General features: G+C 36.7%; 2 protein-coding genes and 1 pseudogene across 2 annotated transcripts; all 3 read left to right on the top strand.

Annotated features, from left to right (window-relative positions):
* The first annotated feature begins 10,029 nt into the window (after positions 1-10,029).
* LOC120131470 (protein NRT1/ PTR FAMILY 1.2-like) lies at positions 10,030-14,131 on the top strand. The gene is made up of 4 exons (XM_039148457.1): positions 10,030-10,220; positions 10,468-10,685; positions 12,420-12,970; positions 13,070-14,131. Exons 1-4 carry the CDS (start codon positions 10,115-10,117, stop codon positions 13,932-13,934), a joined length of 1,740 nt encoding a protein of 579 aa, XP_039004388.1. The 5' UTR covers positions 10,030-10,114; the 3' UTR covers positions 13,935-14,131.
* Positions 14,132-14,753: 622 nt separating this feature from the next.
* Positions 14,754-15,455, top strand: LOC120131497 (peroxiredoxin-2B-like). The gene is made up of 3 exons (XM_039148479.1): positions 14,754-14,915; positions 15,005-15,084; positions 15,180-15,455. Exons 1-3 carry the CDS (start codon positions 14,761-14,763, stop codon positions 15,431-15,433), a joined length of 489 nt encoding a protein of 162 aa, XP_039004410.1. The 5' UTR covers positions 14,754-14,760; the 3' UTR covers positions 15,434-15,455.
* A 3,007-nt stretch (positions 15,456-18,462) lies between these two features.
* Positions 18,463-25,276, top strand: LOC120131853 (annotated as a pseudogene).
* Positions 25,277-25,328: the final 52 nt, after the last annotated feature.

Below are 25,328 nucleotides of genomic sequence, written 5' to 3'. Positions count from 1 at the left end.
GTAATAATGATAGTGGTTGTCATATAAATAAAGATCTGAATCCGATATGCTCTAATCGGTTTTGTAAAATTATATGATTGAATTTTGTAATGTTTTAAAGTATATATGTACATGGTAAATGTGTAGTAATGAACGGTTAAATTTTTACGAGTTTTATTAACATTTTACGAAAGTTAATGTAGCAGTAATTTTTGAAATTTTCATTGTTCATGGTACTGTTCATACCATATAATAATGTTCATAAATACATATTTTTTTAAAATTTTTATAATGAAGCATAATTTAATAGTATTTTTTTATATAAGTTCAAATGTTTTGATATTTTATAAAAATATTGTTTTAAAAAGTCGTTGTGACATATCAGACTCGTATCCGGGTCGGGTACGGGTTGGAGGTGTTACAATGTCATCATCTGATTGGACGAAAAAAATATTATATTAAATAAATTAAAATTATATAAAAAATCTCTCCAATCATATGATGACAATTGTGACACATGTCGTCATATGATTAGATGATTAAATTTATTGAATTAAATATAATTAGGACTAAATTGGAAGAAGTATAAATATCGAAGATTAAATGTGTAATTATATCAGTTTTATTAACTGCCACATCATCGAAGACTTTTATGTATTTAAGATTCAGGTTCGAGTTTGAGTTTGAAGCTTCAATCTAGTTAAGTTTAAGATTTTTTTTCATTTCGAGCCTTTTCGAGCTGCCACGAGCTTCAGTTCAAGATTTCGAGTTCGAGTCGAGCTTAAAAATTTTAAGCTCGCGAGTTTTCGAGTTGAGTCGAGCTTTATTTCAGAGTTTTCGAGTCGAGCTCAGCAATACTCGAGCCCGACTCGACTCGTTTACACCCCTACAAGGAGGAGGAGAAGCAAGCATTGCCACTAAGCCAAACCTTGATTTGTGATTAGGCTTACATAATATTGTATAAATCCTATTGTGGTCACTGTAAAAAAAATAAAGAAAGAAAACTATTTATTTAGGGACTTAAATCTAAGCAAATTATATGATTAGGGCACTCTGATCACAAATTAATATAAAATTAAAAATAAATTTAAAATTTTTTAACAATTTTAGACAAAATTTAATATTTTGGTCATAATTATAATTTAATGGCTTTAACTTTTACATTTTAATTAAAAAAAATATTTTGACTCTATTAAACAATTTTTAAATTCGAAAGTTAAAATTTTAAACTTTTACTTTTGAGTTAAAGAAATAATTTTAAAAATGAACATTTTAACTAAGAGTCGAGAGCTATAGGTATAGTTGACATGCCAAGAGTCGAGGGTTCTACGTGGTCCTTCGGGACGTATATATATCATTTTGAACATTTACAAGGTCTTTTGAAACACATTTGATCCATTGGAATATGTATATGGTTCTTAAGGAGTGGTCATTCTGGACAAATACAGTACATAGGTCATTCGGGACAAATTTCATAGCCCCTAATGGGACCCCATACGATCTATGGTGACATCAATAGTGCACAACCTCAATGTACTCACATACCTTGAGTTCTCAATAATGTACATGGGCTTATAAAAGGTTATCAAAGGTAATTGGATAATTATATGATGTTATGTGTGTTTATTTGTGATATGATGAATGTGTTATATGATATACATAAATGATAAATACAAGATCATATGATAAATAGAGATTTCGATAATGATGGTATATGTGCATATATGTATTTTGATATATGAAATATTTTATGGTTTCTATTATATGTTTATATGCCTCGCTAAGTCATAGACTTAGCGTGTGATTGTTTCACACGTAGGTTCCGTGAAAAGGAATAATGATAAAAGCTAAGCAAGACAGATCAGTTTTCCTTTCCAAATATCATATCAGAAAAAAATTGAAGAGTATGTATTTTGTAATAATGATAGTGGTTGGCATGTAAATAAAGATTTGAATCCGATATGCTCTAATCGTTTTGTAAAATTATATGATTGAATTTTGTAATGTTTTAAAGTATATATATACATGGTAAATGTGTAGTAATGAACGGTTAAATTTTTACGAGTTTTATTAACGTTTTATGAAAGTTACTGTAGCAGTGCATCGATGCACAATTTATATTTGAAATTTTTCACTGTTCATAGTATTGTTCGTACCGCATAATACTATTCATAAATACGTAATTTTAAAAAAAATTATAATGAAGCATAATTTAATAGTATTTTTATATAAGTTCAAATATTTTGATAATTTATAATAATATTGTTTTAAAAAGTCGTTGTGACATCTCAGACTAGTATCCGGGTCGGGTATGGGTTGGGGGTGTTACAGTGTCATCATCTGATTGGATGAAAAAATATTATATTAAATAATTTAAAATTATATAAAAAATCTCTCCAATCATATGATGACAATTGTGACACATGTTGTCATATGATTAGAGTATTAAATTTATTGAATTAAATATAATTAGGACTAAATTGAAAGAATGTATAAATATCGAAGATCAAATGTGTAATTATATCAATTTTATTAACTGGCACATCATACTTTTAGTTAACTGTTAATGGCTAGTGGTATGATTGAATGCATTTAAGTAGTTGGGTGGTTTGATTGACAAGAATTTAAAAACGGTGGTCGAAATGAAAATGAGATATTGTTGGGTGATCTTTGATATAGTTTACCCTAAAATTAATAATTTATAAAGACATTTTTATCATTGAATGTATAAAATATCTCAAGTTACTATATATATTTTCATTGGCGTTTTTCCCAAAAATATCAACTTTTTAATTTAATATTCCCGATCAGACACCGGTCAGACTATATTTCCCAATCTAACACCCTTTGCAGTAAGGCGCGCCCCCTGCACCGCGCTATACGCTGAGTTGGCGCCACGTGGGGTAAGGCACGCCCCTGAGGCGCGTCTTATGCTGACATGGATACACGTGTGAACGGGCGAGGGTAGGTTGGTAATTAAGGGTATGGCGCGGCGCAGGGGCCGCGCCTTACCTGTGATTCTGACACGAGTCAGAAAGGCACGGGCCCTGCCCCGTGCTATACCCTTAATTACCAAATTACCCCCACCCGTTCACAGCCATCCCTTCCTATAAATACCCCAATTCTCAATCATTTTCATCACACCAAATCCTCTCAACTTCTCTCAAATACTCTTATATTATATTATTAAGGTATATTTTATTATATTTAGTAATTTATTTAATTATTTTAATTGCTAAATATTTTATTTAATTAAATTTTTTTGCATACATAAAATGGGAGGCGATCTACTTTGGTTGGATGTAAATCATATATCTCGACACTTTGTTGATACGGTAACATTTTAACGTTTTAATTTAATTAATTAATTTATTTAATGCATGATTATTAGTTTAAAAATTAATTTGTGTAATTATTTATTTTTTTAGGAGAGAGACTGTATATTAGATCATTTTATTAGGAATCTTAAGTTAGTTATACCTACTCGTGTAATGCCGTATTTAGTAGAGGCTGGATTCGATCACCTATGTAGATATTAGGGTCACTGTAAGATAGAACCATACCTTATTTCTGCCTTAGTAGAGCGGTTGAGGTCGGAGACCTACACATTTCATCTTTCGTGCAGAGAGTGCACGACCATGCTTGAGGATGTTTCTATACACCTGGGGTTTCCGGTGGATGGAGGTGTGATATCAGGGATACTTCTGGTTCTTTGACTACTTTGTGTCGGGTTAGTCTAGGACGTGTCCTGGAAAATTTTAACGGTGAACGGATACCGTTAAATTGGTTAGATGCCAATTTTCGGGAGTTGAACGAGGACGTGTCTGACGATGAAATTAAACAGTATGCACGGGCATGCATACTACAGCTGATAGGAGGGTTGCTGATGCCGGACAAATCGCGCAACCAAGTTCACTGTATGTGGTTGCAACATCTTGGCGACTTTCATATGGTCGGATCATTCAGTTGGGGCTCGACAGTTTTGGCTTGCCTGTACAGGGAGATGTGTCGAGCCATTGACTACAAGTGTAATGCTATCGGCGGATATCTCCTGCTGCTGCAGTCTTGGGCATGGTATCGATTGCTCTTTTTATGTCCCGTTGTCAAGAACCCATTCGTATTTCCGCTACTCTTGAGGTAATTATAAAACTGTTTTTGTATATTGATAATTTTATACAGTGAATAAGAAATTATTTTTCTTGAATATGTGGTCTACTGATAGGAAAAATCATCAGGAGTTACCTGATGATTTAGAAAAAAATTAGGGTGTTAATCGATCAGAAGACTGGCACACAGATATGAATTTTAATGTTTAAAAATCGATTTTAAAGTATAGTTATATAATTAAATTAATATTTTGATAAAAATTATATATATTTGTTTTAGTTTGAATGGGTGTCATATTCTACTGATGATGTAAGGGTGGTGATCCCACCTGAGTTGAGGGGCCCATCAGATGTTTGGATGGCGATGGTCCCCTTGATCTGTTATGCGACCGTCGAGTGACACTCCACTGATCGCGTGCTCCGACAATTTGGTTGTTTTCAACCAATTCCGGAAGCACCTCGCAATATGGACGAGTTGCATAGTATAGATAGACGCGGCAAGACAGATATAGATTGGCTGGTGAGGCATCATGCATGGGTCGTGTTGTGGGAGGATCGACATCAGCGCCTTCCCCATAGAGAGCCCATTTTACTTGACCTATTGATGATTGTTGACGGTTAGTACGAGTGGTTCAACAGTAACGACAAAACTGTTTCTGCTTCCCGAGGATTCACGAGGGTACACCTTTCTGCGACGTCGACAGAGACGTTCACCGACACAACACCATCGTCCCCCGACTCGTGGACGGAGAGCAAGTGCATCCGGTTCATCCTTAGCTGCACCAGCAGGACCTTCAAAGCAGCCACCGTATCCAACGACTTACATACCACAACCATATATGATGCCGCCACCGCCTTTCCATTACCAGATGTCACCGCCGCCTCCTTCACCTGCTTTTATGACCCCGTCACCGCCACCATCACAGATGACCCCTCCTGGAGGCTATTATGGATCTATGTTTACAGATTCGACTTGAGGTTCATATACTGGATATTATGCGGGTTCAACCTAATCACCCATGGCTACAGCACAGACACCTCCTGTACAGTTTTCACACTCAGCGATGTCTGGGTTTTATGAGTTTTCCCTGTTTTCGCAGGCCGGTGGGATAGTCAGTCATACACCTCTAGAGTCCTTATTCTATGGAGGTGCTTCATCGTCATCAGCTCCTCATCAACCTAATGTACCTACTCAGGACAACGACGACGACGACGACGGTGGTGATGATGATGACAGCGAGGAGTCTAATGATTCGAAGAAATCCTCCTCAAGACCGACAACCACCGCCTTGCAGAACACATTCGCATCGCAGGCATCGATAGATTTTGTTTTTTTATTATATTTGTATTTAGTTTATTGGACTTTTTAATTGTAATTTTTTATTATTTCTCATTTAATTCTTACTTTATTTTGTTAAATTTGTTTGACTTTTTTTTAATGTATTTCAGTTAATTTTGTTTATTACCATTTAATATCATTTATAGTAATTTGGTTATCATTTACCATTTAATACTTATTGTAAGTTTGTTGTATTTAAAATTATTTTGAAATACCAAATTGTTCGATAACTTTATTAAGTTTGTCACTTATTATCTCTTTTATTATAATCACATATAACGCAAACGTCCAATCTCGTATTATTGTATCATTTTTTTAATCTTCATCAGCGATTATCGAATGACATTAACTTGAAGTAAATGCAAATCAAAGTACAAGAATTATTATTTGATAAACAAATACATTTCCTCATCAATTGTTACTTGATGGCAATAAAAGTGGACATGTTTTTCTAGTGTGTCATTGGTTTCTACAATGCCTACATCTTTTGTCTTGTCTAGATCTTTCTCGAATATCCATATCGCAATGAATTCGATTGGATATTGGACGACCACGCTCCCTCCATAAACTCGGATTTGGTACAATCGGAAGCCAATCTTGAACCTCATCAGGGTCTTTGTCATTACCTATGGGGGGAAAATCAAATTCGTATGCCATAAAAACTTCAGATAGTAGGTATACGAGATCCACAAAATGGTTATAGTCTTGACGTGTATGCGAACAAGCTACTATCACATGAGAGCATGGATACTTAAGCGCTTGAAAAAACCCGCAGTCGCACGTTCTGTCCCTTAGATTTACTCTTAACGACACAACTTCAATCCATTGAAGAGGTCGCGGTAACTCTATGACACGAAACATTTCATGCCTTCTAGAGAAGCTTGATACAGACATTCCATTTGATGCATAATTTTTTTTTTCTGTAGATCTGCAACTAATCTAGGGTGATAGATATGACCGTCTTGCATCCAGGTTTGAGCTTGTCCCCCGAGTTTCGTAAAAAGCGCCCTCGAACGAAAATATATAGTCTTTACCAAAGCCGCTACTGGTAAGTGACGTGCACCCTTTAAAGTTGAATTGATTGCCTCTACCAAGTTGGTCGTCATGTGTCCATATCGATATCCACCATCATATGCGTTCGTCCACATTTCTTTATCGATGAGGCTTATGCAATCGTATCATTCCTCGTTCTTCGCCCACAAATCTTGAAGCATTGATTCAAACGTTCGAGGAAGTAGTTCGTAACCTGGTCAAAAAATGTATAACTTACTAACTTGCTTTCTTTGCAAAATTAAAACGATCGAAAGAAAACAAACTACATCAGTTTCACTTACCCATGCACACAATTAATTAACGCTCATCATTCTTCTTGTACCTTCCATGGTAGTTCGCAGCAATGTGTCGGAGACAATACCTATGTTGGACAAAGGGTGGTTGCCACATTGGACCCAAAGACTCCATTGCTGCTTTGATCCCAGCTCCGCGATCTGAAATGACACATATGTTTTCCCTCGTGATAACACGTGCATGTAAATTTCGGAGGAAAAAAGCCCAAGAATCTGTATATTCTCCTTTGACAAGAGCAAAAACAACTGGAAGAATGTTGCGATTGCCATCTTGGATAACTGCCAATAATAAAACTTGCTTGTATTTTCCATACAAGAAAGTCTCGTATATCTGGACCACAGGCTTGCAGTATTTGACAACATTAACGCACTGTGGGTAAGTCCAAAAAACCCGGTAGAATTGACATCGATCTCGGAGAACTCAATCATTATGGTATGCATAGGAGGTTTCGAAGTCCACAATTATCCCAGGATTCAACCTCCGCACCAGCCTAAACCAGCCTGGAAGTTCGTTGTAAGATGCATCCCATTCTCTATGAAGTTTGACAATGGCATTTTGTTTTGCCAACCAAGCTTTTTTATAGGAAACAGTGTATCCATACGACGATTGTATAGCTGAAATCAACACAGCGACAGCTATACGAGAGCTTGCTTTTACCATGTGCATGATGGCTTGACATATCATTTCAGAGTCTAAGTTGGGATAATCTTGGTTGACCCTTCCAGCACAACATGTGCGAGGACTATTGTATACTGTTAGTTCCCATCTGTTGTTTTTCCTCTTCCTCTTCGATACACGAACCATCTAACTATATCTGTTTTCGCGTCGGGCACAGTAACATACATATTTTTCGGTCGTGGGGCGGTCGACTCTGGACATAATAGAATTACGGATATTGTAATTTTTTATAGCCATCATCGCTTCTTCCTTGCTTGAAAACTCCATGCCTAAAGATAACTCACCATTATTTATTGATGAGTAATATCCATAGTCACCGAGATGAGGCATATCCGTAAATTCTGGCCCGTACATTGCATCATAATCAGCTTCATACATGTGTGTTGGAGGGTCAGTTTGTGCCACATTTGCTGGAACTTCATCTACATCATCATCACCATCGGAGTTGAATTGTGGTGATTCTGGGTGAATGAATAGTCCAGTCTCAGCACCATCTGCACCAGGCTCACGAAGCGGTTTTTCTGGTGGAGATGATGGTTCCTCCATGCTCTCCACATTTAGGTCGAAGAACCTACTTCTGGCACGCCTTCCCCTTGAACTAGAAGGCATATCTGGATTGAGATCGAAAAAACTCGCAGTCGAATGTCTCCCCCTGGAGCTTGAAGTCATCGTGTCAAATGGAAATTGCACAGATTATTGCGTCGATGACATCTCCATATTAAGGTGAAAGAAATTTACAGATGAATGTCTTCCCCTCGAACTGGACGCGATGTTGCCATACAGATTGTTCATGGACCCACCTTGGTATATATCGTAAGGAGTTGCGGATGAATGTCTCCCCATTGAAGTTGATGTACCGGCACCATGATGTGGATTTCCCATTATGGCATTAAAATCATTACACATTACTGTAGTCGGGCTGTCAACTTGTTCAGTCAGCCCATAGTGTGAGCTTAATGGCTGACCCCGAACAACACGCACTTGAACAAACTTTGTATACATCTCAATATCGCCGTCTGAATAATTACTTTGAGAATCAACCATCATTTCAACATCATCATTGTTCGATAGTTCAAACGCTGTATAAATTAATGGCAACAATGATGTTGGAAATCTGTACTGCAACAACGAGATTCTTCTACTACTTCCAACATGAACCTTTCTCGAAATCTTCGTTATCAGCTCCTCAAGAGTTATGTTTCTCTTGAATGATATTTTAACACGCTCATTTGATACGAATACAACGCCGGTTTCATCTTCTCGAATTTCTCCATCATAATAAAAAATAGTTGAAAGTCGCGTCATTCTTAGAGTTTAAAAGTGCAATAATATTATATCTGCAAAAAAAAACTGAAACAAACATTATTAAATAAATAATATATGACCAAAAATATAACAGAATAATTTTTTTACATATAAACGTAAATAATTTAAATAATATAAGTATATATTATTACCTGCACCGCAAAAATATTTCGACGTATGCTCTCACTTTCTATTTCTATAAATACATAAATTAATTGAAAACAATTAGTATAATATTTTTTAAATAATCATATATAATTATAAAATAAATATTATAACAAAATTACCTTATAACGAAAGATCGAGCAAACTTCTAAATCAAATATAAGATCATTGTCGGATGTTATTTACTTATTCAAAGGATTGTTGGTGAGAGAGTTTATGGGAGAAGACTATTTATAATCGAGAGAGGATGCCTTAAAGCCGAGAAGTTTGGGAAAATAATGCAAGGCGCGGTCCTTGCACCGCGCCTTGCATAATACATGTTTGATAATTGAGATAATTGAATAGCGCGATCCTTGCCCCGCGCTATATCTTACGTTGCGTAAGGCGCGACCCCTGCCCCGCGCCATACACACGTGTATCTATGTCAGCATAAGACGCGCCTCACCACACGTGGCGCCAAATCAACGCATAGCGCGGTGCAGGGGGCGCGCCTTACTGCAAAGGGTGTTAGATCGATAAATATAGTCTGACCGATACCTGGTCGAAAATATTAAATTAAAAAGATAATTTTTCGAGAAAAACATAATTTTCATCACATCTAAATTTTTCTATTTTTTTATTATCAATCTCCCTTAATATTACCATTTTTTTGTACTTAAAATTTAAGATATTTAAGATTATCAACTATAAACTGTTTATTGAACTTTCAGTATAAATAATTTATATTAGCATAAAAACCATATAACAAATTCCGCTGAATTATCAAATCTAACAGTGACACTGACATGTGATTGGAGCCAGTAGAGCGAAAGAACTGGTGGACCATCTTTATTACAGTGAAACATGCTGCACCATATCCCTGTCATCATAATTTTTATACTTTATTTATAGCAAAAAATGAATTTCTTTAAAAATAAATAAATAAATAAAGAGAAAGCTGAAGATTGATGTAACGAGAAAGAAAAGGCGTATGGACCATGGTATGTCTATTCCTCAATTATTGATTTACCATAATATCGTATTCATTTATTTTTTATTTTTGGGTTAGGGTTCACACGCAATCACCTCTTCCTTTTCTCGGTTTAAAAGCCCACAACTTGAGAACTTCAAAACTTGAAACTTCATTTCTTCTGTTTTCTCCAGTTTTGCTTCTTTTCCTCTCTTCTGTAAGGAGCAAAGTTAGCAGACTTCGGCTATGGAAGATAACAAAACGGAAGAGTCTTCAGATCAAAGATTAATGTCTAGTCCAGAAATGCCCGAAAGACACAAGGGTGGCCTTATTACAATGCCATTCATAATAGGTACATTGTGTTGCTCAAGTGTTTGTGTGAACTTCTTTACCATGTTTCTGGTGATTCCTTTTAGCTTTTTGCTTGAGTTTTCAGTATTTTGGTTCTGGGTTTTACCATTTTTTGCTGGTTTGTGCAAAAAGCTGAGCCCCCTAATGGAATAGTTCTACTTCATTGTTAGAACTTGAAGAGTTTATCTGGGTCATTTTGAAACACCAAAATAATGAGATTCTCACTTTTTTTTCTTTCTGAAATGAAGCCAATGAATCATTTGAGAAGGTGGCAAGCTATGGGCTGGTTCCCAACATGATACTGTACCTGATCAGTTATTATCACATGGGAGTTGCAAAAGGCACCAATATTCTGTTTTTCTGGCAAGCTGCTACCAATTTCACCCCTATTTTGGGTGCTTTCGTCGCTGATTCATATCTGGGTCGTTTCCTAACCATTGGCTTAGGCTCTATTTCTAGTCTCCTGGTAACCCTTTCTTTCTCTCGAGATTTTTTTTTATGCTGAGTTATAGATAGTCATACCATATTCTTCTTAATGGTCATTGTTTCCATGTGTAATCTAGTTGGAAGTGTAGCTTCTAAACGAAACAATCAATAATATTAGTAATATGTTGACAAGCACTAAAACAATATTAATTAATTAGTAAATAATGGCCAGCTTTAGCTTAAGAATGTCCCTTGGGATCATGTGTTTTTTTATTCCATTTGCTAAGTTAGCGCCTGTCCCAACGGTATATCATTATTAAGAATGTGTTTTTTTATCCCGGCAGCCCACGTGAATATAGGAAACATCTGACCTTTTTTTGGACTCTGAGCTTTCTGCCATCAGTATATCATTATTGGGGATAAAGTCCGGTGCTAAATAAATGAGTGAGGACCGAGGAGATGTCTGCTCTCTTTCTCTCTCTACTTATTCAGTTTCTTGTTCATACATATTTAGTCTAAGTATCTGGCACTCGAGCTAAAAACCTAGGGTGGTTGTGGTGGATCGATTTTACTGGTTGTTGGCTCTGATAAAACAATGCTCCTTTCTTGGACCAAAGTTTCCTTTTTCTTTTCAAACAAGACCAAAAACTTGAACAAACAATATAATTTGTTCAAGTACCTATGTTTTATGGGGAGTGAAAAAGGGCACGAGTTTTAAGAAATTGCAATGTAAAAAGATCAGTGTGATTCTTGCTAGCTTCACAATCGAAGCTCAATGTTTCCTTCACTTATGCCTATATAAAAAATGTTGTACATGGCCCTTGCCCTTTGGATGCCTTATTTTCTTCTTTATTCCTGGTTTACACACGTAGTAATAAAAACTACTAAGATAAAGGGATATGCTAAAGTTGAGAACGATTTTTAGAGGCTTTCACTGAGAGTTTTATGTAGGCACGAAAACGGCATGTGTCTAAACCAGAGTGCCTTTACTTAAGGACAAGGGAATATAGTTAGTTAGGCTATTCTAGTTGATCTGTATTGCGCCTTGGATCTTAGGTGCTGACCAAAATGCTTCCAAGAGGATAGACATTTCATGCTTATCAGCCATTGGACCAACTTGGCGCTAAAGTTTCCTTTGATAGACGTTGATACCAGCTCCGACTACACTTTTACCAAAGCACAACAATAATTGAAAGTTGAAGCGTATGCTATCAGCACTGGACCAGTTTCGTGCAAAAGTTGATTTTTGATTATCCGACTCTATTATTAAGTTCAGTGAAGAAAATCTGTATGTAGAGCGTTTTTCAACACTGGTCCAGCCTGGTGCAATCCCATCCCGGTGATGGAGGGTGTCCTATTTGGGTTAAGAATCATATGATTGGGCTCTCCCGGGGCAGAAAGGAAACGGTGCTAGTTTGCTTTCTAACTTCATTTAGAAATTTGCTAATGGAGTTGTGGTCCGTTAATTAGCAGCTGCTAGTTTGCAAATCCACAAGTTCAATATGAAGACTGTCGTATTGATTACAATTTTCCATTTGATCGTCTGGTTAAATATAGTATGATCTCAATTGTTTTGATTTAATAGGTTTAGACACTTGTACATGATTCCAATAAATATATACATTCATGCATATTATTCACATTTCTAATACATTATCAAGAATTTCCCTAATTTTAAATGTTTTCATCATAGAATATAATTATCTTCAACCACTGGTTTGCTCCATTTTATCATGAATTTCCATGAGAATAATCGTGACCTCAAACTCTTTAGGGTATGATACTTTTATGGTTAACAGCCATGGTTCCACAATCAAAGCCTCCACCATGTGACATAATGACCCAAAGCTGCAGGTCTCCAACAGCGGGTCAGATGACATTGTTGTTTTCCTCATTTATTCTCATTTCCATTGGAGCTGGCGGTGTTAGACCATGCTCCTTGGCATTTGGAGCTGACCAATTGGACCGAAGGGATAATCCGAAAAATGAAAGGGTCTTAGAGCGCTTCTTTGGCTGGTATTATGCTTCTGCAGCTATTTCTGTTCTAATTGCATTGACAGGCATTGTTTACATTCAAGATCACTTTGGATATGGAGTAGGCTTTGGAGTTCCAGCAATCGTAATGTTGATCTCTGTAGTTGTGTTCTTCCTTGCTTCACCCTTATATATTAAGCAGGTGGCAAGCAAGAGCTTGCTTACTGGCTTTGTACAAGTTTTTATCGTCGCTTATAAAAACCGGAATCTGACATTTCCACTCCCAAACTCAACTGGAAGTTATCATCACAAGAGGGATTCAAATATTGTTGAACCAACAGACAATTTAAGGTACAAACCATAATCACATTAGCCTCTATGATTTAAATGTTGCGCTTGAATCTTATGATTAAAATGTTTTAAGTACTATGTTGCTGTTTCTGTTCTTAGATTTCTAAACAAAGCTTGCATCATCAGAAACCCTGAACAAGATGTTGCCCCGGACGGCTCGGCCTCAAATCCATGGAGTCTTTGCACAGTAGACCAAGTGGAAGAGCTAAAAGCACTTATTAAGGTCTTACCAATATGGTCTACAGGGATCATAATGTCGATTAATCTAAGCCAAAACACATTCCCTGTGCTTCAAGCTAGCTCTATGGACAGGCACCTTACAAAAAAGTTTCAGATTCCAGCAGGATCTTATGGAATGTTCAACATCATCTCCCTTGCTTTATGGGTTATTCTTTATGATCGTGCGGTTCTCCCTACAATATCAAAGATCAAGGGTAAACCAGTTAGAATTGGTGTCAAACTAAGGATGGGAATTGGGTTATTTCTTACCTGCATTGCCATGGTAGTTTCAGCCATTGTTGAGAATGCAAGACGAAGGGAAGCTATTCGAGACGGGTTTCAAAACAATCCTCAAGCAGTCTTGAAAATGTCTGCCATGTGGCTTGTGCCACAGTTTTGCTTGAATGGCTTAGCCGAGGCCTTCACTGCAATAGGGCAGACAGAGTTCTTCTATTCCGAGCTGCCCAAGAGCATGTCTAGCATTGCTGCTGCCCTCTTCGGACTCGGATTGGCCGTGGCAAATTTGCTAGCTAGTGTTGTCGTGAGCATAGTCGATGACATTACTTCAAAAGGCGGTAAAGACAGCTGGGTCTCGAGTAACATAAACAAAGGTCGCATTGACAACTACTATTGGGTTCTTGCCATATTGAGTTTCATCAATCTATTCTATTACTTCCTCTGTGCCTGGGCTTATGGACCGTCTGGTCGACGAGCAACAAAGGTTAAGGTCTTACCGGGGAGATGAGTTGTCTGATATTGAAACCAAGGTTAAAGGACTTGAAGACTGCAGAAGATGATACTGATCTATCGCTGTTAGTTTGACGAATGTTATTGGAATTACCGTTGCAGTTCGAATTTGGCTACATATAAGTAGGAATTATAGTTTCTGAAATCATATAACATCTTTTATGCATATCATATGTGTGAAATTTCTTCTGTGAACCCTGCCATACGCCATTCTTTACCTTCTTTTACACTGTATTTTTTTTATTACCACATAGCTTTATTGCAGTAAATAGTGGTTTGGTCCGAGTCTGCTGATTGAGTCTTCAGTTTACTGCTGCCTGATGCCCAAGTATTTATAGTATATTTTGTAAACATCAGTCTGTAAAAGCATTCTGTTTATTGCATCAAACAGTGTTTTATCCATAAAATAATTTTTTCTCGGTTTGTAACATTTCAAAAATACATATTTGTCATTAATGATCCTTCGAATCATTCGAGAAAGCAAGGTACACGAATAACAATAGAAAAAACAATGATTCCGATTATTTGATGACTAGAATAAAAGGATCATTTTCTGCATATTAATTCATATTCTTTCTCTAACCAAAACAACAAGAAAATGCATGGGTGACAATATACAAAGGGACAAAGCAGCCGTCCCCACATTTTCTTGCGAGCCAAACGCAAGCAAATTATTTGTCCATATACTGACGGGTACAACCACCATTTGATTCTTTTTCCATCCTTCAACTACGCATATATATACTGATAGTATGTAAACATGCAAAACCCAGCACGGTCCCTTCCTTCACCCCACCAACGAATCGATCACACAGAAACAGAAAATGCGACGTATCTCGGTCGGTGACACGATTCCCGATGGCACTCTCTCGTATGCTGATGAGGCTCACCAGATTGTAAACGTGTCCCTACACTCCCTTGCTGCCGGTAAACAAGTCATTCTCGTTGGAGTTCCCGGTGCTTTCACTCCCGGTTGCAGGTAAACCACGTATAGAATTTATTATAGAAGATTTTGCAGTTGGGTCCTTAACTCCCATATATTGTCTTTGTTTTCTCAACTCCATGCAGCTTGAAGCATGTTCCGGGTTTCATTGAAAAGGCAGAGGAATTGAAGTCAAAAGGCAAAAGTGAAATCTTGGTACTCAGTGGTAATAATAAACTTTTCTAACTTCCACTTGTTCAATTCATTTAAAATAAAAGTAGAAGATAACTGGAAAATGAAACTGCGGGGGTGGTGTTGCAGTTAATGACCCGTATGTGATGAAGGCATGGGCGAAGTCATACCCAGAAAACAAGCATTTAAAGTTCTTCTCTGATGGCTCAGCAGCTTACATCAGGTCTCTTGGGCTTGAGCTGGATGGGTCGGACCAAGGTTTCGGGACTCGATCAGAAAGGTTTGCTCTGCTGCTTGATGATCTTAAAGTGAAAGTTGCTAAAGTGGAAACTGGTGGGCAGTTAAAAGATTCCACCGCTCAAGATTTGCTTAAGGCTCTTTGACATCGTTCATCCATTCCTCCTGTCTTTTTTTTTTTGTTGTTAAAGAAAGACATCTTGTACTTTGTTGCTTTTTCCAGTGTGCCTTCTTAAAGAAATAACTGCTTCTGCTACTTAACACTATGTTGCCCTTTTAGTTCAATAACATGAATTTAATGTTTTTGTTAGGATAGAAATTATAATGCACCTTATTATTCATGTATAGGACGTCTAAAAGGATCAACCGCTACTTATATAACGACATAGAAATTTTAACATCAATTTCACACTCTACTACTTTTAAATAAAAAAGAGGGGAAAAAAGTTGAAAACTAAAACGAAATATAGAAAATAAAAATTTACTTTGAATTGAAACGTTAGTAGTAAATTTCTGTTTCAGCAGTTGTAATCCAAGTTTTTCATTGTCACTCACGAATCTGAATTCTAAAATAAATATTTTATTCCATTATCTCTATGTCTAAGACTTGTGGTTTTGAATAGTTTGTGTAATTCATTGGTGTTAGTTAATTTATTTTTAAGTTTCCAACTGCATAGGTTGTAGAATATATGTAAGTTTTAAATAAATTAAAACGAGAAATGTACAGTAAGATTTGTTCTCATGATTCATAAATAACAAAGTTCAGTTCAACCAGAATTAAACGAATAAGAAATTCAGATTTTCAAACACAGTTTAAATATCGTTCCCCTTCAACACTAAACAACTCAAAAATCCGAATTAAATTATAACATTTGCAATTGTTAGAGAATAATGGTCTCAGAGAAGACTATTGAGGAACTTGGATACCTTGAAGTTCGACTAAAAGACAAAAAGGGGCCTTCATCACCATGCCTTTCATTATTGCTACATTCATATATTCAAATGCATACGCATATTATTTCTTTTTGTATCATAACTTTTGATTACTTTATCATTTGCGTAAAATTCAAGGACTTGGGTGCTATTCACTTTAAAATATTTGATTTACGAATGTTCCAACTGAAGATATTCATTTTTTTCATTTAAATATTATTTATATTATTATTATTATTATTATTATTATTATTATTTTTTATTAATAAATATTATTACAGGCCCAAATCAGATTGGACTGACCCATTTACAAAGGACCCAATTGGCCCAAACCCATCCGGAAACCCTAAACCCAGATTAGGGTTTGATCTCTAACCCTAGCCGCCTCATCATCACAGTCGTTGGATCTGAGAAATCCAACGGCCCACACTCATCCAGCACAAACCCTAGGGTGATGATACCCTAGGGCCACGCGGCCGCCGCAGCTACTCCCACCATCTCCACCGCTGCCACGTCTCATCGGAAGCTTCCAGAAGCGCCACTCCAGCCGCACACATGTCGCCCCAACGGTGAGTCACCATTGGAAGTCCGGTGACTCACCAGACTCCACTCTTTTACCCGGTCTGATGGCCACATCGGTGATGGCTATAAAGCCATTGACAACATGCGAAAGAAAAAACACGACAACCAGCAACAACACAACAACCAAAAAAAAAAAAGAAAGGAGAGAAGCTTACCGAGGAAGCCACGACCGCCGGACCTCTTCAAACGTCACCAAAACCTTCGAAAATCGAAGGTACTTTCTTAGATTTGCTCCAATCGAGAGCTATTTAGGAGAAAAGAGCACCGGAACCGTCATTAGGACGATCCGATCTACATTGTGGTGTAAAAATAAATTTTTTCGGCCACCGGATGCGGTGGCCGGCGGTGAGAACTACGGCGGCAGACGGCTGCCGCCCGGTGGCCGACATTCCCTCCGATGAGGGAAGCTAGAGAGAAGGGATAACGTTTTCATTCTCTCTCAGTTAGAGAGAGAATGATAAAGGGAGAAATGAGAGAGTTGGCCCGAAGGGCCAGCCGGTTTCGGGCTTAAATAGCCCTTCCCGAACGACGTCGTTTCAGGGAGGGCTATTTGTGTAATTTTTAATTGTTAAATCCCGTCCGCAACCATCCTAACTTGTAATCTTTACATTTTAGTCACTAAATCAAATTTATAATCCTTTTAATTTGGTCTCTAAATTTAATTTTTTTATATTTTAGCCCTTAACCGTATTTATAAATATTTAGGATAAATAACATATTTAGTCCCTTAATTTTAATAAATATTATTTTAATCCAGAGTATATATTTTTAATTTATTTTAATCTGATATTCGAATTTTATATAATTTTATTTTAGTCACTAAATTAATAAATAAGGAAAATAGCATGATTAATCCCTATAATTTTAAATAATTAATTAGGATTAAGTATTTAATTTTAATTTTATTATAATTTAGTCACTAATTTTAAATATTTTCATTTATTTTACTGCTTTTAAATATATAATTGTATTTTTATTGTTTTAATTTTACTTGTTAATATATTTAAATATTTTTTATTACATAGTCATATAAATATATATATATTAAATAATATTTTATCTATTTTTTATATATAAATTATTTTAATATTTATTTATTTATTTTTCAATATCAAAAAAAATGACAGTCTTAATACAACTGGATGTCCTATTCTGGTATTTTAAAATTAAATATTATAAAAAAATTTAATTATTATAATCGAAGAAAAGAGCTGTCTTAAGGTACCTAGAAGTCATTTTCTGATATTTTTAAATAAATAAATATTTTTTTTATATAATTATAATTTTGAAATAATAGGATTATAAATTAAATATATTTTGAATTTTTAAATTTTTAATAATAGAGACAATTTATAATTAAAAAGTACCAATTTTGGGCGTTGTAGGGGTGCTAATCCTTCCCTAAACGTAACCGACCACAAATCCCTTTTTATTATTATAAAGAATGAATTTTTGGTTAAACGCAGATCAATTTATCTTTTAATTGATGTTTTCTTAAAAACTCTTTTAAAAGATATTTTTTAGGTATTCGATCTACCTGACCCAAAAGGCCGATGGCGACTCCCAAATTATTTTCAAAACCATTTATTCACATCAATTTTCCCGCCAAATAAATATTTCGTGTCCGGACGAAAACCGGTTACGACACCAACCACGGCAAATGAGGCGCTTGAGAAAGTGCTTAGCTGTGCCTGGTGCCAACAATGACGCTTTCTATCATATGAGCCTTGCCGGGGGCCAAAATCTAATCAACCTTTGGCAAGCTTTCAGCAATTTTGCACATATTTTGTGTGCTTTCTTCGCTGATTCTTGTAAGGGTCGTTTCGCTACCATTGGCTTGGGTTCGATTGCCAGTTTCCTGGTAATTAATTACCTCTTTCTTCTGTTTTCTACAATAGTTGTTAATTGTAACGTTATGCTTAACTGGCCTTACACTTAAATGTTTTAGGGAGTTTCAATTTTATGGTTAACAACCGTTATACCACAGGCAAGCCCTCCTCCATGTAACCCTTTACTCACAGCTGCAAATCCGCCGCAGAAGGTCACATGGCTACCCTGATCTCTGCCTTGTTTTTCAAGTCCATCGGAGCTGGCAGCATTAGGCCTTGTTCCACGCCATTCGGTGCCAATCAATTGACCAACAAGAATGAAAAGATCCTGGAGAGCTATTTCAGCTGCAGCATCCCTCGGTGGCTCCTTTGGTTTGACTGTTGTTGTTTATATTATACTAGTCTATGGATGGAATATCGGATATGGTACTTGTGCATTCCTAATGTTGTTGTCCACTCTGGCGTTTTACATTTTGCTTCACCCTTCTACATTAGGCAGAAAACCAGCACCAGCCTCTTTACGGGTTTCGCACTAGTTCTTTGGGTTTCATATAAGAAAAGAAACCTTCCATTTTCGACTCTAAATTCGGGTTACCATCATGAAAAAGAGTCGAGATTACCATTCCAAGTGACAGATTAAAGTTTCTGAACAAAGCTTGCATTATTGTAAACGCTGAAGAGGAGATAGTCCCCGATGGATTGCCCTTAAACCAGTGGAGAATTTGCACGGTCCAGAAAGTCGAAGAGCTTAAAACGCTTTTAAAAGTGATCCCAATATGGTCTACGGGGATCGTAACCGCAATTGCTGGAAACCAAAACTCGTTCCCAGTGCTCCAAGCTAGTACCATGACACTTTTCGGTAGCTTCCATATGCCGGCAGCCTCATTAACCGCCATCGTTTGCATCACTTCCGTGTTGCGGAAGACGACTATCGGATAGAGCAAAAACGCAACTGATAATTTGAGAAAATAAAAAATGAAGATAAAAAAGACAAAATTTACGTGGAAAACCCCTAAATAATATAGGGTAAAAACTAAAGAGAAAACAAGAATTACAACTTCTCTCGATCTACCAAGGAGAAAACAAGAATAACAACTTCTCTCGATCTACCAAGGAGAAAACAATGATAATTTTCTCTTGATAAAAAGGAGAAAACAACTCTCAAGAAACTTTCTAAATTCTCTAGTATTAGGAGAAAGCTAGAATGATTTGGGATAATTTTAAAACTAAATGAGCTAGGGTATTTATAGTTGAAGCTTAAGGAATTACAATGACTAAAATTGGTTATACCATTACAAAAAAAATATTTTCAAGCTGTATAATTTCGGTGCATTAATGCACCGAAAGCCACCACCAAAATCTCAGTTTGTCAATTTAAGCTGCCACCATATTTAACTTTCAATAGTCTCCTACTTGAAGATTTGATTGGAATAATCATATCTTCACACCATTCTTTCTACCTTGTACCTTCATGTTGCTTACATCTCTGACAGGCCACAAGAGGATCGACACCAGGTAAATTTATCAGCATTGATTGACTTCGTCATGAAATCTGTTATGTTGTCTTTGGTATGAATTTTCTGCATATATACCGTCCATTCTTCCACCTTTTCATGAATGAAATGGTACTGAACTCGTATATGTTTTGTCTTTGAATGAAATGCTGGATTCCTTGCTAGATGCAAGGTGCTTTGACTGTCACAAAACAGAGAGACATTCTCTTGATTGTTCCCAAGCTCCTTTGATTGTGCCCAAGCTCCTCCAATAGCATCTTCAACCAAATTGCTTCTTTATTGGCTTGTGTAGCTGCTACATATTCTGCCTCTGCTGTGGATGTAACCACAACTGACTGCAATTTTGAAACCCAACTTACAACTCCACCAACAATTTTGAACACATATCCTGTAATAGATTTGTTTTTATCCAAATCTCCTGCATAGTCAGAATCAACATACCCATTGATAAGTAAGTTTGATCCTCCGTAACATAATGCAACATTTGAGGTCCCTTTGATGTATCTCAGGATCCTCTTTACCGTATTCCAATGCTCTTTGCCTGGATTCACCATGTACCGACTAACCACTCTCACTACTTGTGCAATGTTTGGTCTTGTGCATATCATAGCGAACATTAAACTTCACACTGCCGATGCATACGACACTCGAGACATCTCCATCATCTATTCTTCACTGCTAGGACTCATACTGGAGGATAATTTGAAGTTAATAGGAAGATGGGTAGATATTGGCTTACAATCTTGCATGCTGAATCGTGACAAGATCTTCTTCAAGTAATTCTTTTGTGAAAGTCAAATCTTCCTATTACTTATGTCTCGGTGAATTTGCATCCATAGAATCTTGTTTGCTGATACCAAGTCCTTCATTTCAAATTCCTTAGCCAGTTGTGTCTTCAATTATTCAATATGATCTTTGTTGGGTCCTGCAACCAATATGTCATCCACATACAACAACAATATAACAAAATCGTTATCACCAGATCTCTTGAAATAAGCACAAGGGTTTGCATTAAGTCTGTTGTATCTAAGGCATATAATGAAGGAATCAAATCTCTTATACCAACACCTCGACGCCTGCTTTAGACCGTACAGAGATTTGTTCAACCTATAAACCAAGTTCTTCTTTTCGTCTTCTTCAAAACCTTCAGGCTAGAGCATTTAAATCTCTTCTTCAAGATTTCCATGAAGAAAAGTTGTTTTAACATCTAGCTACTCTATATGTAAGTTCAGTTTAGCACACATTCCCAAAATTACTCGAACTGTTATTAGTCGAACCACAGGAGAAAAGATTTCATTGAAATCAATACCTTCTTTTTGAGCATATCCTTTGACCACTAGTCCTGTACGATACCTCTCCACTTGATCATCACCATTTCTCTTGATTTTGAAGACCCATTTGTTACCAATTGGCTTCCTTCCTTGTGGTAGTGACACAAGGTCTCATGTATTATTTTTATGAAGGGCTTCAATTTCTTTTTGCATCTCCATCATCCATAATGAAGCATCTGAGTTGTTTATTGCCTCATCGTATGTTGATGGCTCATCATCCTCTGTTAAAAGGCAGTATGCAATATTTCCTTCTATAACATAATCTGAGTGCCAATTGGGACGTCTTCTCACACGATCTGATTGACGAGTTGTTGGAGCTTCAGAAATCTCTGGTTCTTGTTCATCATGTGATGGTTCTGCTTCAGAAGAATATCCTTGTTCAACCTCCTTTTCCACATGTATATGTGTAGTCTTTAACTTTTCAGCGCTATCATCGTCTTCTTTTCTTTGTAGTTTATCTTCTATAAAGATAACATCCCTGCTTATGATCACTTTAAGGGCAGTGGGATCCCACAAGAGATACCCCTTTACTCCAAGAATTTGCATTTCCTGGATTTTGGATCTAGCTTTGAAATTTCTTGGGAGTTGTACATCACGCACACAATACTTCCAAATACATGGAGGTTTGAATAATCAGCTGGTTTATCAGTCCACATCTCCATTGGTATCTTCAGCTCTATTGCAGTTGATGGAGCTCGATTCACCAAATAACAGGCGGTATTGACTGCTTCTGCCCATAATGATTTTTCTAGGCCTGCATTCCTTAACATTGCTCTTTTCTTTCTAACAAGGTTCTATTCATCCGCTCTGTCACTCCATTTTGTTGAGGAGTGTTCACCACTGTGAATTATCTTTTGATGCATTCTTTCCTGCAAAAGTCATCAAATTATTTTCTTGTGTATTCTCCTCCATTATCTGTTCTGAAACACTTGATCTTATTTCCAGAATCAAGTTCCACCCGCGCTTTGAAGTTTTTGAAAGTTGAAAACAAGTTTGACTTCTTCTTAATAGGGTACACCCAACATCTTCCAGAGTAGTCATCAATAAATGAGACAAAATATTTTTCTTTGCCTAGGGATGTAACTGGTGCTTGCCATACGTCAGAGTGAACCAATTCTAGAAAACCTTTGCCTCTAGAATTTGATGTGTTGAATTTCAACCGGTGCTGCTTACTTGTTATGCAATGCTCACACAAAGTAAGTGATACATTTGTTAAGACTGGAAGTAACTTTTGCTCCACAAGGACTTTCATTCCTTGTTCTGACATGTGTCCAAGTTTTTGATGCCATATCATTGCAGAATCTGAACTACATGAGGCAACAGTTGCTTTTGCTTCTAGCAAAGTCTCTCCCTTCAGCATGTACAAGTTTGCTGCTATATTTTCGCCTTTCATCACCACAAGCGCTCTACGGAACACCTTCATGATTCTTTTTCGTGTTTCAATCTTGCTTGCGTTATTATCCAACAATCCGTAGGATAATAAATTTTTCTTCAGGCCTTTCACGTGCCGCACATCTCGAACAACTTTGATTGTTCCATCATACATCTTCAATTTGATGGTTCTCATACCAACGATCTCTAAGGCATTATCATTGCAACTATACAGAGATCCTCCTGAGACAGGTTCATAATGATGGAATCATTCTCTTCTTGAGGTCATGTGATATGTTGCTCCCGAATCAATGAGCCATATATCTGCAAATCTTTTTCTGCCTTCCACGGTGGTTGACTATTCACAACATAGAGCATCTCCATCATCTGAAGTGTTTGCGGTATTGCCTTGTGGATTGGAGTTTTTATTTAGACTCCAACAGTCCTTCTTCAAGTGACCCTTCTTTCCACAGTTATAGCACTTTAAAAAAAAATTCTTCTTGACTTCGATCTACCATATTTGTGACTGCTACTTTGGCCATGTTCTGTTGATCTCCCTCTCATCGTTGTCAACTCTTCTGCTTGTTGCAGATTTACTTGTCTGTCTTCCTTGTTCTTGCGCCGATTTTCTTCTTATAGAATAGCAGTTGCAACATCATCAAAGACTAGACTGGTGACATTACTATTTGTCAAGTTGATGACGAGTTGATCATACGAATTCGGTAGACATTGAAGTAGAAGTTCAACACGTTCTTGTTCTCCTATTTTACAGCTTAAAAATGTAAGCTGAGAAAATAAAGTGTTCAGTGTATTTAAATGCTCCGTCACTGAAGTAGATTTTGGCATACAGAGAGTGTACAATTTCCTCTTAAGGAAAATTTTATTGCGTAACAATGTGGCCTCGTACAATTTGGTGAGATGATCCCATATCTCCTTAGTGGTTTTCTTCTCCTCGATGTTTGATAATACTTCATCTGCTAATGCTAGATGAAAGTTTGTCATAGCATTCCCATCCATTTCGATCCATTTGCTGTCATCTATGAAATCCACCGGCCTTTCACTGATAGCTGCTAGACAACCGTCTTTCCTCAGGATGGCCTTCATCTTCAATTTTCACAATGAGAAATTTCTCCCATTGAATTTTTCAATATCAAATTTCGTTGCCATAGCTTCTATTACGTATAGCTCCCACTATTTCACTATCGTGAATAGTTCTCTGGAACCTTCAAAGAATGGGTAATACCTTCTTACTTTCTTATGTTGGAGGATTCACCTTTTGGTGGCAACCACAAAGACAATAAGCAAATATTACACACTCAAATCTGGCTCGTATACCAATTGTTGCGGAAGACGACTATCGGATAGAGTAAAAACGCAACTGATAATTTGAGAAAATAAAAAATGAAGATAAAAGAGACACAAAATTTACGTAGAAAACCCCTAAATAATATAGGGTAAAAACCACGGGCAACGGTAGAAGAATTTCACTATGAGAAAATAGGAATTACAACTTCTCTCGATCTACCAAGGAGAAAACAATGATAATTCTCTCTTGATAAAAAGGAGAAAACAACTCTCAAGAAACTCTCTAAATTTTCTAGTATTGGGAGAAAGCTAGAATGATTTGGGATAGTTTTAAAGCTAAATGAACTAGAATATTTATAGTTGAAGCTTAAGGACTAATTTATAAATACCCTAAATTATAATGACTAAAATTGATTATACCATTACAAAAAAAATATTTTCAAGCTGTATAATTTCGGTGCATTAATGCACCGAAAGCCACCACCAAAATCTTAGCTTAATTTGTCAATTTAAGCTGTCACCATATTTGACTTTCAACATTCCGTGCTTTGGGCTGTTGTTTACGAGTTACGAGCGTGTGATAATCCCGATAGCATAAAAGATCAAGGGAAAACAACTATGTATCAGTGTCAACACTAGGATGGGACTCGATTTATTCCTCTCTGTAATAGCCATGGGACTCACAGCAATTGTTGAGAAATCTGATTAAGCAAAGTAATCATCGTGGGGCATGCGAAGATGCCTAATGCACCGGTGAATATGTCAATGTTGTGGCTTCTCCCACGGTTTACCGTGATGAGTAAAGCCTTGGCGTTGATTACACTGGGGCAATTTGAGTTTTATCATCGGGAGTTCCCGTAAACCATGTCAAGCATCGGGAACTCCTTGTTCTTCCTGTCAATGGCAGTGCAAATTTGTTGAGCTCTATTGTGAACGAGACTACTTGAAGAAACAAGAAAACTAATTGGGTCGTTGATAACCTCAACGAGGTTCATTTCGACTATTACTATTTGCTTCTTACAGGGTTGAGTCTTGTCAATGTGTTCTATTATATCTTTTGTATAAGATCCTATGGATCATCCACAGAGGTTGCAGATGAAGGGTATATTTCAGAGGAGGAATGAACTTGAAACTAATTAGAATTGGAGATGAAGGAACTACAAAAGATTGGAGAAT

The sequence above is a fragment of the Hibiscus syriacus genome, unplaced genomic scaffold (genome assembly GCF_006381635.1).
Source record: "Hibiscus syriacus cultivar Baekdansim isolate YM2019G1 unplaced genomic scaffold, ASM638163v2 tig00110556_pilon, whole genome shotgun sequence".
Classification (NCBI taxonomy): domain Eukaryota; kingdom Viridiplantae; phylum Streptophyta; class Magnoliopsida; order Malvales; family Malvaceae; genus Hibiscus; species Hibiscus syriacus.
This window is presented reverse-complemented; position numbering and strand designations above follow the sequence as displayed.

Bases quoted from the DNA above. Each gene is read 5' to 3' on its own strand.
- LOC120131470 (XM_039148457.1), top strand. From the start codon at position 10,115: ATGGAAGATAACAAAACGGAAGAGTCTTCAGATCAAAGATTAATGTCT. The intron at 10,221-10,467 runs GTACATTGTGTT...TCTGAAATGAAG, and splicing joins TACAATGCCATTCATAATAG to CCAATGAATCATTTGAGAAG. The intron at 10,686-12,419 runs GTAACCCTTTCT...CAAACTCTTTAG, and splicing joins GCTCTATTTCTAGTCTCCTG to GGTATGATACTTTTATGGTT.
- LOC120131497 (XM_039148479.1), top strand. From the start codon at position 14,761: ATGCGACGTATCTCGGTCGGTGACACGATTCCCGATGGCACTCTCTCG. The intron at 14,916-15,004 runs GTAAACCACGTA...AACTCCATGCAG, and splicing joins GCTTTCACTCCCGGTTGCAG to CTTGAAGCATGTTCCGGGTT. The intron at 15,085-15,179 runs GTAATAATAAAC...GTGGTGTTGCAG, and splicing joins TGAAATCTTGGTACTCAGTG to TTAATGACCCGTATGTGATG.